The 17528-nt window shown below is 41.0% G+C and overlaps 1 protein-coding gene across 1 annotated transcript in view; it reads left to right on the plus strand.

Moving 5' to 3' along the window:
• FARP1 (FERM, RhoGEF (ARHGEF) and pleckstrin domain protein 1 (chondrocyte-derived)) overlaps positions 1-17528 on the plus strand; it is a 166941-nt gene that overhangs the window by 113251 nt on the left and 36162 nt on the right. The window contains exons 8-12 of the mRNA XM_010578291.1: positions 788-883; positions 1461-1624; positions 3260-3328; positions 4061-4145; positions 6310-6550. Of these exons, the coding sequence (XP_010576593.1) occupies positions 788-883; positions 1461-1624; positions 3260-3328; positions 4061-4145; positions 6310-6550 (655 nt within the window). The remainder of the gene's footprint in view (positions 1-787; positions 884-1460; positions 1625-3259; positions 3329-4060; positions 4146-6309; positions 6551-17528) is intronic.

Consider the following 17528-nt stretch of genomic DNA (forward strand, 5'->3'; position numbering starts at 1 on the left):
TAATGGATATTTTAAAATAATATCTCTAATACCGTCTAACAAAGGTTAAGAACGAGACTTCTGGGATGTAGGGGCTAATGATGCAGTGGCTGGGAATTGTAGTATTCTGAAGATAATTTCTCTCAGTCTAGCTGTTTGCTTCTGGTTTTTGGTTGCTGGTTTTTGGGGGAAAAGCATTTTTTGACTCTTCAGAGACAAGTAAGTTATTCAGATTCCTTTTACTTCTGTTGCTCCCCATGAAAGGTCAAAATACTCCCAGTATTTTGTATTTCCGATACAAAATTTCCGCCCTCCCCCCCTCCCCAGTTAGGTAACATTTAAAGGGGTGTTTATTTTGCGCTGTAGACAAAGAGGAAGGAAATCTACCCCATCAAAGTGAGGTGACATGTCATGTGTCTGGATTCCCTCAGTTCCCTGTAGGTGGTAGAAAGAGAAGGAGGCATCTCTGGGACATGACTTCGTCCTCTGAAAATCTGAGTCTGCATAGTGGAACAAGATAACATCATCTGGGCAAAAGCTGGGCCGCCCTGTTTTGTGCCGTGATACTGGGTCAGATGGCTTTCACAGCAACTCAGTACACCTAGCCCTATAACTAAGCAAGAGTTTAACCCTTCAGTCACAGCACCAGATGTTTATGGTTTGCATTATCAGAGGATAAATGATAAGAAATATTATAATTTCAAGTGAAGTGAATAGATGATTAATATATGACAAGCTTTCTTTAGTGGTCTACATTTTTCCATTCAGATCTGGAATGCTTAAACTCTGCTGGCTTTTTTCTCTGTAGGGTCACACCAAGATCAATGCCTTCAACTGGGCTAAGGTTCGAAAGCTGAGCTTCAAGAGGAAACGTTTTCTGATCAAGCTGCGGCCTGATGTGAATGTAAGTCCTTGTCAGGAAATGAAGTTGACAAAAGGTTATTTGGTAAATTTCTACTGACAGATCAGACATATGTTTTTATCACCTCAATAAGATTTTTGGTTTTTATCACCTCAATAAGATTTTTGGTTTTTATCACCTCAGTAAGATTTTTGGGTTTGTTATGTTAATTGCTTATGTTCACTGTTGGTACTGCACGCATCAACCTGGCATCTCAGGTGAGCAGTCCTAGCAAAGGAAATGTAAGCTGAATGTCACAGAGTCATCTTCTGGTTGCGACTCTGGTACTATATCATCAATTCTTAAGTTATAGCATGTAAACCACCTCTTCTCATTAATGTTAAGACCACTTTATTTCTGTCATATTTGCCAATGAAAGGAAGTTTGAGCAATAGGTCTGATACTGCCAAGCAGACCAGCGATATCTCAAAGTGAGAAGGATACGGTCTGTTAAGCCTGAACGCCAATGAGTTGGGGAAAAAGCTTTTTTTTTTTGTAGCATAGCACCTGTTTTGTCAATGCATCTCTGTAATATATGTTGCTTGCTTGCTTACATTGCAAATGCTATCTCAATTTTCAGAGTTCATTCCAGGACACCCTGGAATTCCTTATGGCCAGTCGAGATTTTTGCAAGTCTTTCTGGAAGATCTGTGTAGAGCATCATGCCTTTTTCAGGCTTTTTGAGGAACCTAAACCAAAGCCCAAACCTGTTCTTTTTTCTAGAGGTTCATCATTTAGGTTCAGGTAAGACCTTCATTCTTCTTTCCACCTTTGTCACCTCCCCATTTCAAAATCACATCCTTAATGATCTAGAATTAAACCTATTATTTTCAGCTCCCTTTTTTGCACTGTAGTTTGCTCCTTTATATTTTCCATTGCCTCTTCTCAGCCAAAGCAGTGCAAAGAACATAGTATGCAAAAAGCCTGCATTGATTTTGTAGCAGCTGTTGCAAAGTAGCTTTCTGCAAGTAAGATATAAAGTATATAGGTTCCACCTGGTTTCACATAAGAAAATCTGCCTGTGCCCTAAGCAACACTAGCTAGCAACTTTTTGGCACTCTTTGGATCCTCTGCTTCTAGGATCAGATCTCTCCTATGTATTAGAGTACAGATTTGTATTTTCATTGCATGTGCCTGTGGTAAACCCATCTCTATGCAGTTAAAAGCAATGGCTTGTCTTTATGCTGAGACCTTTATGCTTGCAAAGAATTTATGTGAGATGACCACCAATGCTAAGGCTATGTCTACCTGCATTCTTGTGAGAGCTGTAGAAAAGTTTTTAATGGTTGGGTTCTCATTGTAGATATTGTATTGTGTATGCCAGGGGGGAAATCCTTTTATTCATACAGTTTATTTTGTTTGCGAAGGTGATATAAGCTGAACAGCCAGAAACCCTCTTTGCTGAGAGAAACTGTACACTCTAGTTGCCTTGCACAAGAACATAGTAAATACGGCCATTCTAACTCTCTTCCCACTTTGTTTCCTGCCTGCAAAGTAAATTAAGTAAAATGGAAGGATCTATGTTAGGGTAAACAAGCTATAACTTAAGTTTCTCCTGAGTAAATAGACTGTAGGTGCATTCAACTCTACCTCCTGGTTTGGAGAGCAAGTTCTGGCTACATCCTCCACTCACTGTGGTGTGTGTTACATATATTCAGTAATTTTTTCCAGGCCTTGTGGTACTTATGTTGAAAACCTCTAATGAATGGGAAGGGTTTGATTCTCTATTGAGCATTCTTGAGGTGTGGGTTTCCAGTTCCCTTTGGAGTTTATAACTGTGCACAATAGGAAGTGCTAGGCTTTCTCACTACTTTTTCACAGCCTGTAGCAGAAGGGGAGAAAGGGATTTCCAGCCTAAATCTCTGCAGAAAATGTATATATGCTTATATAGCTTATATATATACTAAACACAGTTGACGTATTTAGTAGTAGCAGCTGAGTCATGAAATAGATTTCAGCAGTTTTCGTCTTGGTTCCAGGGTTTACTGATACCAGGTAAGGCTGGCATTTGACTTGAAAGGATTCAAGAATGTTTTTCGTTCATGAGAGGAAAACTTAACCCCTGCTTCGCTTTCTGTTGTGGTGACTTCCCAGTAATGTAGTACCCTGTAAAGGGCACACAACTGAATTTAAGCAGTTCTGAAAAGGCATCAAAAAGTAGCTCCATAGCAAAAAAAAAAGAGGCAAGTACCATGCAAAATGATAAAAATCTGTGTGTATCTGACCGGCAGCTCCCCTTTCTTATGATTCTACGTGAGTTTCTGTTAATAGTGACAAATACTTTTCTGGTTGCTGTGACTTCATATGCAGGCCACATACGTGTCTATGATGACCAGGTGGTATATTGCATTAAATGTTTTAACTGTGGTTTTCTTCCAGTGGTCGGACTCAGAAGCAAGTTCTTGACTATGTTAAAGAAGGAGGGCACAAAAAAGTGCAGTTTGAAAGGTGAGAGGAAGTAAATGAACTATCCCAATATGTTTTAATCAAATTATTTCCAGTTAGTTATATTCTAAGATCTTGGCACCAATCCACGTAAAAAAATTCCTTCTTTGCTGGTTTGACAGTTTATCACTTGTATAGTATCACCTTGGTCCTGAATGCTTTGGCGGAAGTTGGCACAACCTATAGTTTATTTAAAATCAATGGTCTTCAATCTGTTTTTCAGCAGTGACTGTTCTGCCATCACAGGTAACTTCCTCCCATATTGATTTGCACCCTCTTTGGTGGGTTGTGGTTAACATATGTGAACAGACTTATTCATCTTAGAATAAAACTAAAAGTAACAGGAACAGGTATAGCCAGCCTCAAGGGAGAGGTCTCCAGGGAAAGCTTACAACTTGCTAGAGCCAGTTCTGTCTGAACTCATCTTGCTCATGGTGAGCTGAAAGTAATGGCCAAAATTCCACGAAGACCATGACAGCAGTTCATTGCTTATGTCTCATGTTCTGGTGATAAACCATTTTTGCTTCAGTACCTCTCCCTTTTCTTACAGTGGTATGTTTGCAATGCATAGCACATTTAAATTTTACAGAATGGAAGAATGTTAATCTGATTTGGAGCAAACTTTTATGAAAGCTACCGTTCAAAGGTTTTGTTTTAAAGAAGGCATGTCTCTTGATTCCTATTTGTAGAAAAAACTGAAATGGCTTCTTACTGCAATTTTCCTTTTATCTCCAGGAAACACAGCAAGATTCATTCCATCAGGAGTCTGACTGCACAGCCTTCAGAACAGCATACAGAGGTGCCAAAACAAGTCAGTGATGTTGGTGAAACCCTGGATCATGCCTTTTAAACATTTCTTGTTAGAATCCACTGATTGCTGTTTTGAAACTCTAGGAGCATAGTTTTCTGCTCGCTTTCTGTTTAACTGGGAGCTGAGGAGCCCTGGGTGTCATAAGTTTTAGGTTCTGCAAGTGGAACAAGTTCATTTCCACTGTGGAACAGCATTGCTTCCAGACAATCAGACAAATACAAATAGTGAGCTTGCTGAGCTGTACTTAACGAGCATCTGAAAAATTGCAATCCACAGTGTTACTGCTGGTCCCTAGGTTGTAGCTGGTTATTGCATCTGGGAAAAGTTTCTTTTCCTTCACTGGGGAGTCTTGGTTGCCCGTGGCAAGCTGTTTTATTGTATTAACCAGGGAGGAGAAGAATTATTTCCTCAGAAAAATTATAGCTCTGTACTTTCAAGCCATTATCTCTGGTAGATACCTAATGGATTTGTCTTATGTTAGGAGCTGTTACATATTAGGTGTTTGCAAATCCAATAGCCCAACAGTGGTGAGGTTGCAGCAGCTGCATGTTCCCAGGTCCAGCTAGTAGTAAGGCTGACCATGTATTCACTATGGGCACCCACATATACAATATATATACATGTATACACACAGCCAGCCACACAGGTAAACACAGAGAACAGCACTCCCCCAAGACAGTGCCAGTGGCTGTTCCACTCCTTGGCTGATCAGGGTGAAAGTTCATTAGTGGAAGATGGGTAAACGATATGGATTCCTCCTGCAGCTGGTCTTAGACACTCAGTTTATCCAGTAGTGGGCCCCTGGATCCCCAGGTCTCCCAGTGGCTGGTACCTGGGCATACAAACCCCCAAGGCTCACAGCCCCACTCCAATTGCTGGTACTCAGATCTGCAGACACACACACATGCATGCTATGGGTTCCTCCAGTAATTCATCTTTGACTCTCAGTCTAGCCAGTAACTGACACTGGGATCCTCTGGTTCCTGGTTACCTCACACAGACACACATGCAAAGGTGTCTCTCCGGTAGCTGGTACAGACTCAGGACATTGCCAGTAATTGACCCCCAGGCTTCATGGTCTTTCCAGTGTCTGGCCTGACTTATGGCTGCTCCAGTACTTGGCTTCCAACTCCCTTATCCTGCTCATCAACTAGTCCAGTTTAATGTTTGCTAGCAATTACACGTTGACCTACCCACCTAACCAATATGCACGTGCTCTGGTTTCTCCAGTTGCTGGCATCCCAGACAAACCCAGACCATGGGCTGATGGCTCTCCTGGGACAGCCCCCAGAGGAGCCGGGTCAAGGAGCTTCATTTTCCTGACTAGGTTATTGAGGTTCCTCCACCCTGTTTCCGTGTGCTCATCCGTGTTTGTGGAGGCGAACCTTTAATCACATAACCTTATGTTAGGTAGAGCTTAAATGGCAGGAGCAAGTTACTAGATTAGTGTTTTTAAGAGTGCTACCCGAACCTTCACCTCCCTCGCATTGCTTCCTTTTGATATTCACAAGCTCTCTCATTTCTGCAAGCCTAAGAACTTGGGGAGAATTCTGTTATAAATGCAGCCCATTTCAAATATCTTTTAGCATTTTAATATCGCTAAGACAAGCTCAGGCAGATGGAGCATGGCTACTGGGCAGATTCGACATATTTATGCGTGCAGAAAAGCCATCCCATGAACTAGTGGCAGGTATGCTCCAGGGATTGAATGTGGGGTGCTCAAAAGCCCACACATGGCTTTTTTAGTGTGTATAAGTAGGCTGTGCAGAATGTGTCTCATGTGTTTATCTTTTCCTCCAGATTCTCAGAGTAGTGCGAACAGGTGGATGTTCTTAGAGTGTTGATGGCTGCCTTAGGGCATGGAAGCACCTCAAATACCCCTTTTTACATATCACCACATTCTGTCTGCCTTTTCTTCCCTTGCTTAGCTTATGTATTTTTCTCTTCTTCAAGATCAGAGACTTCTGTTTTTTTAATTCTAATTGATTTTGAAGCTTGGGTTGCCTCTTCTGCTTTCAAGAGATTCCTATGTTGCTGCAGATGCAGTGCAAAATTCTGGTGCATAATTACACATCGCCTTTTCCCTCTGGCTCCCTTCCCTCCCAAACCTCTCCCCTCCCACCCCTCCCTCTCCCTTTGTTTCCCCCTTGCCTTCCCTCTTTTATCTTTCCAGAGCTCTAGCTTTGCCTATGGAGACGACAATGATGCTGCAGCAGTGCCGAGCTGCCGGCAAGGAAAGGAATTGAAAGCTTCAACAGAAGACACTGGACAGCACAAGAGCCCTTCCTTGAAGAAGAGTCCAAAGGAAGGCAGAAAGGTGGATGGAGCAGTGGTGTCAACAGTGGAGGAAGAAGAGGAGGCTGCTAAGGACAGGATGCAGCAGAACAGACCTCAGTCACAGCAACCAAGCACAGGTCCAGCTTCCAGGGCTGCTCATGGCAGCAGCACCTCCATTCCTTTCATTGACTGCAGTGATGTAGATAGCGAGTATGATCTCCTCAGAGGACAAATAACCCGGTCATATTCCCAAACAAATGACAATTATGAGGGTGATTTGACCAGTGGTGCCTATATTCACTACAGAGATGAAAATCGCAATAGAACTAGATATAGGGATTCCTCGGCCTCTATAAAATCTTCCCAGTATCTCTCTGAAGAGTACCTTGATGATAACCCAGCTAATCTCTCCTTCTATACCGGGGGAAGCCCCAGGATGCCAAGGCACAGCTCACTGGTTGATGAAATGTTTAGAGGGGCAGGGAGCCGTAGTCCACTGGCCACTCCATTGCCTCCCAGCAGCAAAGGCTCAAGCCCTAACATGAGCCTGAGCCGAACTGGCTCTCAGGGTTATGTCTCAGAAAATGGGCATGACTGCAGGGTGAGGACTGGGAAGGAGGATAGCCACGCCAGTAGCTGCCACGAGTATTGCAGATATTCTCCAGGTTCTCAACGGCCTTGTGCACAGAAAATGCCAAATCTCTGCAATAAATCCGTTACAGATCCATTTATCCTAAGCCAGATATCCTCAACCCCTGGGCAGGAATATAGATCAGAGAGGTATTGTAAAGGAGGTGGAGTGACTAAGATGTCTTCTCCAGAAGGCAAAATGATGGCCAACGGTATGCCAGCTGGGGCACAGTCAAAGCAGAGCCCAGTCGTGCAGTCGCTGCATTCCAGTGGCGTGATGGATCACATGGCTGCAGTCCAGATGATGGAGGGCTCCACCAGCAGTGGGACAGAATCTAGCGATTCCGACTCGGAAATCATTAACCCCTTCACTCACCCCCTGGTGTTTGGAAATCCCATTGTGCTGAGTTCCTCTCCCATGCCTAGAAATAAGTACTCCTTTGGAAGCCTTCAGCTTGATGAGGAGGTAGAGGAGGATGTGTCTGTTGGCCTCAGTGATGAGGATGTTGTGCAGGTCTTCAGCTGCTAGGGACCGGGGCGTATGAGACCAGTGGATACTGTGACTGCTCATTAGAGCGGTTGCATCTTCTGGGGCTCATAAAGGGTGGCTGGTAATAATTTCAGTGCGTGGATCATTGTACTGATCAGCCAGAGGGAACGGATGCTAGAAATACAATAACAAGGAGAAGTTTCAGTGAAGCTTAGCAGTAATGCATCTCCTCTGAAAGGCAGGAGGAGAGGAAAATTGTTACTGATTTAGGTACCTTTGTAAGACTTTATACACTCACCTATTCTTTGTATGAAGTCATATTTTAGGTATATATTGTAGCTTCTTTGACACTTGACTAGTTATTTTGACAAAACAAACAAAAACAAAACTAAGTAGGTACGTTGTGCTATTTTGTACATCTATTACAATTTTTTTTTCTCTCCCATATAAGGAGAGCAACTTATGAGTGCCTCAACAGAGTTAGGGGAAAAAAATTAAACTTATAGCCAAATGCAAGACTTGTTGAAATCTTGAAATATGCTGGAAAATCTTTTCATAGCAAGAATGTGTTTGGTCTACTCATCTTCATAACCCATTTTATAATCTTAACTGATGAACTGAGGTTGCAAATTAGGCATGTGTACAGGAACAATGACAGTATTGGCTTTTTCTTCAGTGGGTTCAACAGGCTGATTTGGTGATGGAGATTTTGAAACTCCAAACTCTTTCTTGGGCAAGAAAGAGAACTAGGTGAAAGATATAATTCAAGTGAAAAAACCTAGATTGAAACAGCTCTAATGAAGAGTGGTACTACTGTTACTTGCAAGGCAATCCTTTCTATCCTTTATCAGTGTGGTATAAGGATTAATTGCAAGAGATTTTTTCCTCTTATTCTTTCAGTGGAATTATTATAGAGACATCAAAGATATGTTGTGGGTGATTTTTGGTGGGGGGGTTGGAGATTGTGGCTGTTTAATTTTTTTTTTTTGCTTTGATTATGAAAAATCTTTATCTTTACAGGGTCCAATTAGTCTGTCGTAGGCTATTTTTTCCCATAGTGCCACCTCATAAATTTTTCATCCCCTGACACAGAGAATGATGGGACTAACCGTAGTCCAGGCTGATTGTCTTCTGTACTGTACATAGAGTAGCAAGATTTTGGCACGTGTGCAGAAGGACAGAGAGACTAATTCTTTGTAAACTTCCTTTTCACAGGCTAAAAGTATTGAGAATTAAGGCTGTATCCTAATAAAATCTGGTTCTAGTTTCTCCAGGTTAACTAAGAAAATCCAGATGAAAAGTCTCCTGTATGTGAAGTGTCCTGCAGTTATTAGAGCTGAGAGACAAGATGTGCTCTTTAACACTGGCCTTAATTTTAACTTTTATATATTTTTCTTGTGGGAGAAGGGAACTAAATCTGAGGATTTTAAGTGATGAACAGCAGCACTGACTGAACTGCAGGTCACTTGCAGTGATCTGCATCATGCAGTACATGCGTGCAGCAATGATGAATCCACCCACATAAGTACCGATGAACAAGTTACAGGACTTTGTAAATCTAGACAATATAAAATTTTCAAAATCGTTTTTACAAAAATAATAAAATAAGAAGTCTTTTTAATTTTTCTAATGCCTTGGTCTATGCACACTTTAACAGAGTTTAATCTGAGTGAAGGATATTTAAAAAGATACCTACAGTAGTTAGGCATGTCTTGTTATATACTTTACTTTTTGCAGTAAAATATATCTTTGTGTAAATATAAGTTTTCACCCACTCATCTCCTTTAGTGTGTTGGTTTTCTTAAAGATTAGATACCTCATTTTTGAACAGGAATGATTTAAAACATCTCTTTAGACAGTGGTATTTTGGTGACAGGGAATGCTCTCATTTGTTCCTGTAGTTTAAAGCATGAACCTAGAAACAGCGAGATTGATAATTAGGGAAAAGCTTGCTTGTATATTATTCTAAAAGAAGGTGGTTTGTGTTTTGGATTTAGAATAGCTGTAAAATAATTGCCTTGAACTTCTCAATATTTAAGATGAAATATAAGTAGTTGAAGCCTGCGTTAACAGATAGCGTGAGCATGGGGAGTGGGTGCATGAGTCTCCTTTTGATTTTTTTGCTGCTTGTGCAGCAAAAGTACCGGTAGTTATATTATATAGTAAAGTAATAGCAATCTGGACAGATTAATTAATTGCTTTGTTAGCCAGTAGAATTAGAGTTCAAGTAATAGATTTTCAACAAAAGGATTTGCAGTCATTTCTGCTACTTAAGAAAAGTGAGTAGAGTTCATATTGTTTGGATTTAAGTGAATATAAAGTTTTATAAATGGTGTTTACTATTTTGCATCCTTTCAGATACTGTTTTCAGGCCTGATTTCTTCTCTCATATGCCTACAAAGATAATGGATTTATAATTTATAATAACAGACCTGCTGGTAGTTGGAGTTAGCCTAGTTGCTAATAACATATCTCAACAGCTTTTCTTTACCCTTTTGAATATTATCCTCAAAAATGAAATATGAGGATTTTTCTGCAGCTATTTTCTGTCATCTGGCACTTTTTTCCACTTCAAATGTTTAAGTGGTTGTTGTTTTAACACATGTGGAATTCTTCAAGTTTGAAGAAATAAAGTTTGTAAATTACATAGGAAATAACTTCATTTAGGATGAATCATTTTTGCAGCATTCTTACGCCACTGAAGTTCCATTTAATATCAGTAGACAAGCATTTAATTAAAAACAGTCTGAGGGCCAAATTCCTCCATCAGACATGTGGTTCATATCTGAGCGCTTGCCAAGAATGGTAAGTGAGAGAGCAGTTTTAAATTGATGTTTTCACATAGGGTCAGGTCCCTTAGAATTCATCTGGGAGTTTGTTTCTGTGGGACAAATACAGAAAGATGTTGCAGGAAAGAACAGAAACCTTTGGGGCAAGACTGCGGATGAGATGAGATGGGGGAATTCTCATTCTGGTTCACAAAGCACACACGGGAAGAGGAGCCTGTCAGTTCAAGTTTGTTGTTGCAAGCGTTGATTAATCTGCGTACGCTGGTCAACAGCAGTGGTCTAAGCATACCTGTGTCTCAAGTCTAACAGAGGTAGTTATAGACTAAGTAAAAGATTGGATTCTTCCACCGATTCCAGTAGATTTTGGAGTGTGGGTGATGGTACTTTTGATGCACTGTTCTGAATTTTTTTGTTCTCAATAATTAACTTTTAAATCCCATACTCATCATGTGCCCAGATATCCTTAGGCAATTGCTAGAAATGAGGGAGCTGAATCCCAGCAAGATCGAGCAGCTACATCTACTCTGAGTTGAGTAGTCCTGAGCCACCCATCTCCTGTCTTTCCAGCAGATGTGGAGGAAGCCTCTTGTTGGGCTGTCCAGATGGCTTATTGCTGTGCTGAGCCAACTCTGTCCATGTAGTTGGATGAATATGGAGACTAGCTCCAAAAGCAGTTTAGGGGTTTGTCCTAAAATAACGTGCAGAATGTAGTTAGCCTATGGATAAAAGGCACTCCTGAGTCTTTCTTTGCAATTCCAAGTACTTGACCATGTTCAGTCATCTTCTACAATGACAGTAGAAAAATCATGTCAGACAATTTTGTCTCCATCTCAGCAGCAGCTCGAACTTATGTCCTGTTGGGATCTTCTTCTGGAGTTGTTTTTCATATCATATATCTAGTTTTCCTCAGTGACCTGGCATATAAAATTTGGGAATAAATTTGGCTAGATGAAGGAAACGTGGATAGTGGCAAGGAGCCAGGACCTACATAAGATATTGCAGGTACGGAGTTTTGAATAATTGATATCTGAATGGCCTAGACTGCACTGGTTTTGTTTTAAGTTCATATCCCCTAGCAAACATATTCCTTGTGCATGAAAGAGGGGTGTTCTCTGAAGATGATTTGTGCCTAGTGCTGCCATTGTCTCAAGTCAGTCATAGCTCACAGGCCTGCCGAACAGGTACCATCCCATTAACCATTGTAGTGCATGCTAAATACAAATTATATCAAAGAAAAACTGGACGAGAAATTTCTGTAGCTGAAAAATGTCAACATGTAACTGAAAGTTTTTAGGTTTGCTGTATTTGCATGTACGTTATGTGAGCTATATGGAGCTATCATTTATAAAGTAGATGGATGAGCATAATGAAAGAGTTGCATGTTAATAATTTGAAAAATTAAATCAGTCTACCAGTTTGCTTCAAGATTAAAGGGCATGCAAAATTAGACAGAATTTTCTCGACAGAGCAGCATTGGCAATGCTGAATGTAGTCATTAGAACCCAGCAAAGGGTGAAAAAACAATGGTTTGTGAATTAGTTCACTAAATGGGGCTAGTATTATTAGACCAGACTGCTTCAGGACCTGTATTTTCCCCCTTGAATATTTGTAGGGCTGGTTTCTGTTTGCACAGATGTTTGTGGAGCGGCTCGTATTAGTTGAAGCAGCTGTATTCATTCTGAAGCAGTAGCATTCATGCCAGAAGTTCCTGTCTGGCCTCTCTAATCTGTACATGCAATTACTTGGTGGTGACCAGAGAAAGTCAAATGGAAAATGGGTTAGACAGATCTAAAACCTGTTTATAGCTCTTCCTTTTCTTCACTAAGAAGCAGACATGCTTTAAATTCTGTCATCTTCTGTCCCACGATAAATGCACACACATGCAGAGTCTCCATAATCAACTAGAAGTTTCTTCTGGGGTGGGGGGGGCTCCAGGGTTGGGAGGACAAAGGAAAAGAGGAGAATAGGAAATATCTTAAGCACACTAAAAATGTCTAGCCTTATTTATTTACAGTTCCCTTTGGCATAGTATGCTTTCTACTCTTTTCCTGAGAGTTTAAAGCCCCAGTAGTTTCTTAGGGTACTCGGAGAGCAAGAATTGTGTTGATCAGTTGAACTGATGTAGCAGACTTGAATTTGAATATTGAAAACCAGTGATTCACATCTCATCAGTATGATTTATATGCAATTAGCATGAATTGTGGCTATTTCTGGAACAGTTCTTCAACAGAAGAAAGGATGTCTGACCTATAAATTCTGTCAAATACCATGTTTGTTTAACTAGTCTCATTTGTCATAATGAGGCATTAGACTGCTGTCAGAGGTGACTTTAGAGTGAAATTTTAATTGCTGCAATTTAACTTCTAATGATGAAAAACAAATTAACGATCCAAGTTTTTCCTGACTTCTGCACGTGTGTGAAGGAGTTCGGTGTCACTTACTTTGTGCACAGGGATGTGGACCACTGGAGACCCACCTCATTCAGCAGTGTGGTTGTTACTGGCTGGAAATGGCAGCGAGTGTGAAGGAAAGACGTTCTGTGGTCAGGCATGTATAAAGTGAAGGAAGCCAAAGTCCCTTTTAGTCTTTCAATAACGCTGCTCTCTCTGAACGGTGTAGTTTCCTAAGGCAGCTTCTGTACATTTTAGCGCATCTCTTTCCTCTGCATTTAGGGGATCAATCCTGTTCTCCATACCAAATAAGAGAGACCCTAAATATATGAGGGAAATTGAATCTTCTGGAACAATTTTTAATATATACTCCTTTCTTTTGTTAGCTGCCATCAGCTCTAAGTGGTAGGAGAACAGTCCTTTTGTCAGAAACCCAGCTGCTTGTTGGTGTCTCCTACCTGATGATGATGGTTTGGGGGTTTCTGACTGATTGTTAGTGGCTGATGCACAGTGTTAACATCAGGACGTCCCAAAGATTAGACTGATGTGTAACTTTTCTCAAACGTGGGTAGCAGCAGACTCTGGTTTCAGTCAAGCTACATTAGGGAAAAATTTTGCCCATTCTGTCAGGTTCTAGAAAGGAAGGAAATTTAAATCCTAGGAAATTAAAATTAACAAAATCTCGTTCTTCTTCTATTTCAGTAATTTCTATAGTTGCTGAAACATGCCTAGACAAGGGACATATTTACTTATTTATAAGGGAAATAATTCTTGTGCAACATGTGGATCGTGAACAAAGGCATATTCTACCTTCCTCCCTACAGTTAGGCTGTGTGGTGCCATTCATATTTTAAAATACAGAGCTTCTACTTAAAAATCAAAGGCATCATATGAATAAATAGCCTAGTTTGGGTGACATGTAGCAGTTCTTTAGAGTATTTTGTCTTCTGTTGTAGTTCTGTGGTCTATAAAGAGCGTGTAGCATAAGCTTGTTTTATGTTGTTTGTTATTAAAACCAGTGAGCACTTTCTTTTAAATGTTACGAGATCTGGAAAGCCTGTGTGCCTGGCTGAGCTGTGCATTCACAGGCATGTTTTTCACAAGTATGAGTGTAAATAATGGTGGTGTTATTACAGTAAAGGGGGTAAAGACCTTAGGATCATAAATTTGCATGACACGACGGTAAATAATTAGTTTGCTCTAGAATGATTAGAGTTTTAAGGTGTAATTTTTATTGATGTGTTTTTGTAAAGTTTTGGCCCCTGAGAACCATAAAAATCCACAGTTCCTACTGATAAAAATTAACTCTAAAGCCAGTAATGATAACAACTGTCACTGATTGAACATGGAAGGTTGAAGGAAAATGAATGCTTTCTGATTCAAGAGCTTTCAAGCTTGTTAAAATTAGATTAGATGCTTTCTTTAAAATGCTACAAATCCTGTTTTGAGAAGAAAACAGGTTTTTGCCTTTGATGGTTTACAGCAAGATCAGAGGTAGATCTCTGTTTAGTTCAGTGAATGTTAGAGCTCATGCCTGTTGCTTTTCCATGAGGCACTTAAAAATCTTTGATTAGCTGAATCCTTATTTTTCCCCTTTCCTGCTAAAAAACTCACCTGGACCCACTAACAAAAGTTCATAAGCTTGGCAGTGTTTCACTTATCCAGCCCTTTTCCTGATTTCTGTGTGTGCACATGCATAGATTTTTTTTTTTTAATAAATCTCGGTAGTCAAAATTAATTTTTAAAATTGAAAATGCTGGGGACTTCATTCTCATTTTTGTCATTTGTTTAATACCGTTTAAAGAGAAACATTTTTTCTTTCATTGTATGCACTGTTTTGTCAGCATGTACCTATCTGGGAGAAAAAGCCTTTTCAATGTTCTGTCTATCCTCAAGGCATGGTGTATCTTCTGTTCCTTGCATTGTTTGGAGCACTGTCTCAATGTCCTTTTACTGCAGAAATACCTATTTGTATTGGGAGTACCTGATTCCTCTTATTACAGTGATCCTGTCTCACAGAGCACTCCTCAATTCAGAATTGGAGAAAAACCCCACCAGGTTGTGAGTCTCAACTTGAGAAACCGCACCATGTTGAGGAGCAGAGGAGTGAGGGCGGGGGGAAGAAAATCCATTTTCCAGGGCAGTTGGGCTCCATTGAGCATGATCGGATTGCCCTTCATTTCCTAATGAAGGCTGCACCCAACGATGAGCAATTCTGTCTGCCGTAGCTTGTAAGCAGGATCACTGCAGTCTTGGGGAGATGTCTTGTTGAAATGGACAGTATCTGTGGCATAAGCTTACATGGAGGCTGAACATTTTCAATTCTATTGTAGCACTGTGTCATGTTGATTTAAAGACAAACAAAAGCAAACCAACCCTAACCCTGGGTACAGCAGGGAATCCTTCTAGAGGTTGCTCTATTTCTGTCTGGAAAGATCAAGGCTAGACAAAGGACTGATGCCCAGTGACCTTGTATTCTTCCCAGGCTGTAATGTTCACTCTTTGTTCTTAAGATGTGAGTATACCCTGATGTAGGCCAACAGCAGTTACTGTCTGATTTCACACTCACCGCTGTCTAATACTGCAGTATACCAATAAAGCATGGACCTTTACCAACTGGAGAGGTTGCTGGCTACTAAACCAACACCAAGCTTGATGAGACTATAAGCATGTCAAGCCATTTAACTGTGTATGCATGGAATTAATTTTTTTATTTTTTCTTTTAGTTTTACCTGTATTGAAGGCTTTTACTCATTCTAACTGGTATTTTGCTGTAAAACTGTCACTGGTTTAATTGTTCTGTCCGTTTGCTGGCTGATGCTTTATCCTAAGTATGAGGAAACTGGTTCACTGAGAAGGTGTACCATTCTCCCAAATCACTGCCACTCCTGACGTGGGCATGCATTTTGAAGCTGTGAAGTCAAAGCAAACCTTTCTCCCTGTCATGTTCCTCTTCAAGCCCGGCAGAATTATTGGTTATGTGTGACATGGGATCTCTTCCCGAGTTGTTTTTTCTTCCTGTTCCTCCTCAAATTCTTTGGTACTGGATTCAGGGATGTTTGTACATAAATTTATGGCTGATATATAACTACTTTTCAAGATCTTTAACAAACTGTATCCAGCACTCCAGCTTGTTTTGTTTAATGAGGAAGAGAAATGCAGCTTGATGAACGGTTCCCCCTCAAGCTTTTGTGGAAGTCAGTGGGATTTTGTTCTTGCACTGAGGGAGAGCAGAGCAGAAATCTCCATCCTGTAACTCAGTTCAGCAGCGTGGGTGTGCCTGGTTCACAGTTGGGGAGAGAAGGGCTGGACACCCTTATTAAACTCTTCTCCAATCTAAGGTACTTCAGTCATTGGTGAAGTGCATATTAAAACTCCTGCCACTTCATCTGGTACTGTCTGTCCCCCATGTCATTTTGTACTATGAGTCTTTCTCTGAAAAAAACTTTGAGGTAGGAGTTAGAGGTGTGCAACCACTGTGACTATAGAAAATTAAGCTAGACCTAGCTGTGTGGCCACAGCAGCGGCAGCTCTGCTAGATACTTTCTTATTAAAGAGTGCTCATAAGTGGGATGGGGGCAACAGCTTGGGTTTCATCTACCAGACTGGAGTTTAGAAAACGCTCATCTGTCCTTAAAGCAGGGTAACTGGGATCTGGGTGTCACGAGCTTCCCCTGACTGCAGGGCAGGCTGTGGAGCAAGCCTAAGAGAGAATAAGCCCTGCAGCGTTCCAGGTACTGAGAACAGCGCTTTTCTGGCTCTTAATGTGTTATAATTTCTAATAATAAACCTATAAACCTTGAGAGCAATATAACCCTTAACAGCTGAGTTAGTGAGCACTGTAGGTGTACATGAAGTTTTCCAGCAGAATTTCAGTCACCTTCAGTAATGGTTGATGTTTCCTCTCAGTTTCCATAATTGAGTTGTTTTCAGTTCTTGGTACCCTACAGAGGAGGAACATACCCAGGAGCATCTTAACACTGCTGTACTTTGCCTCGCTGTTAAAACACAGTGCGTAGGGATGGAAACTGTTTCTTTTGAAGCAGATGCAGAACCCTAAATGGCCTGAGTTTGTTATTCAGCAGTTTCAGGAGAAAAGGAATAGAGGAGGGGTATCTTCAGGATACACTGAGTCCCATTTGTCTTCCTCACAAAGAGGGGAGCCCTCCCATCTTAGGTTAAAGTCTCTAACCAGGGATTTCAGATCATCTTATGCTGTCTGTGTAGTCAACAAGGAAAGAGGCAGCAGGCAGTTCAGCTCACCTAGGATTTGAATTGAGCTCTGGGAGGGGGATGGATCACGGCTGGCCAGAAAAGCGCAGAGCCCAACCTGCCCCTCTCTAGCTGGGGACCCGCAGCTTGCCAGCACTCCCATGCATTCCCACCACCAAATTGCAGCAAGCAACTGTGATGTGTGTTTTGACAGAGGTATAGCTGTTAAGTATTTGATTTTAGCCACTGGCTTCATTTTACTTAGCACATGGAACATGTATGTTGGTGGGGAGTGATTTGAGACACGTGTAAGGCTAGGATGATAACCCATAATTTCATGTCCTGTGGCCATGTAAAATGCCGTTGTCGTTTTGTAGATTTTTTTCAAGTTAGATTTCAGTCAAGGTTTACTTCTTCTGTCACCTTCCCTACTGCAGCACCTTGCCCCAGTGTCTGGAGAGTAAACTGACTCAGTGGAACTAAGAACCACTCGATATTTTGGGCTAATCTGGTGTACCGTGGTAAAGTGCATTCTCATTATTTGCCACTGTCATCAACCAGTGTTTGTTTCTCTTCTTAAACCCAAGCTCAGAAAAGAATTGAA

The sequence above is a fragment of the Haliaeetus leucocephalus genome, unplaced genomic scaffold (genome assembly GCF_000737465.1).
Source record: "Haliaeetus leucocephalus isolate CR32 unplaced genomic scaffold, Haliaeetus_leucocephalus-4.0 Scaffold626, whole genome shotgun sequence".
Taxonomy (NCBI): domain Eukaryota; kingdom Metazoa; phylum Chordata; class Aves; order Accipitriformes; family Accipitridae; genus Haliaeetus; species Haliaeetus leucocephalus.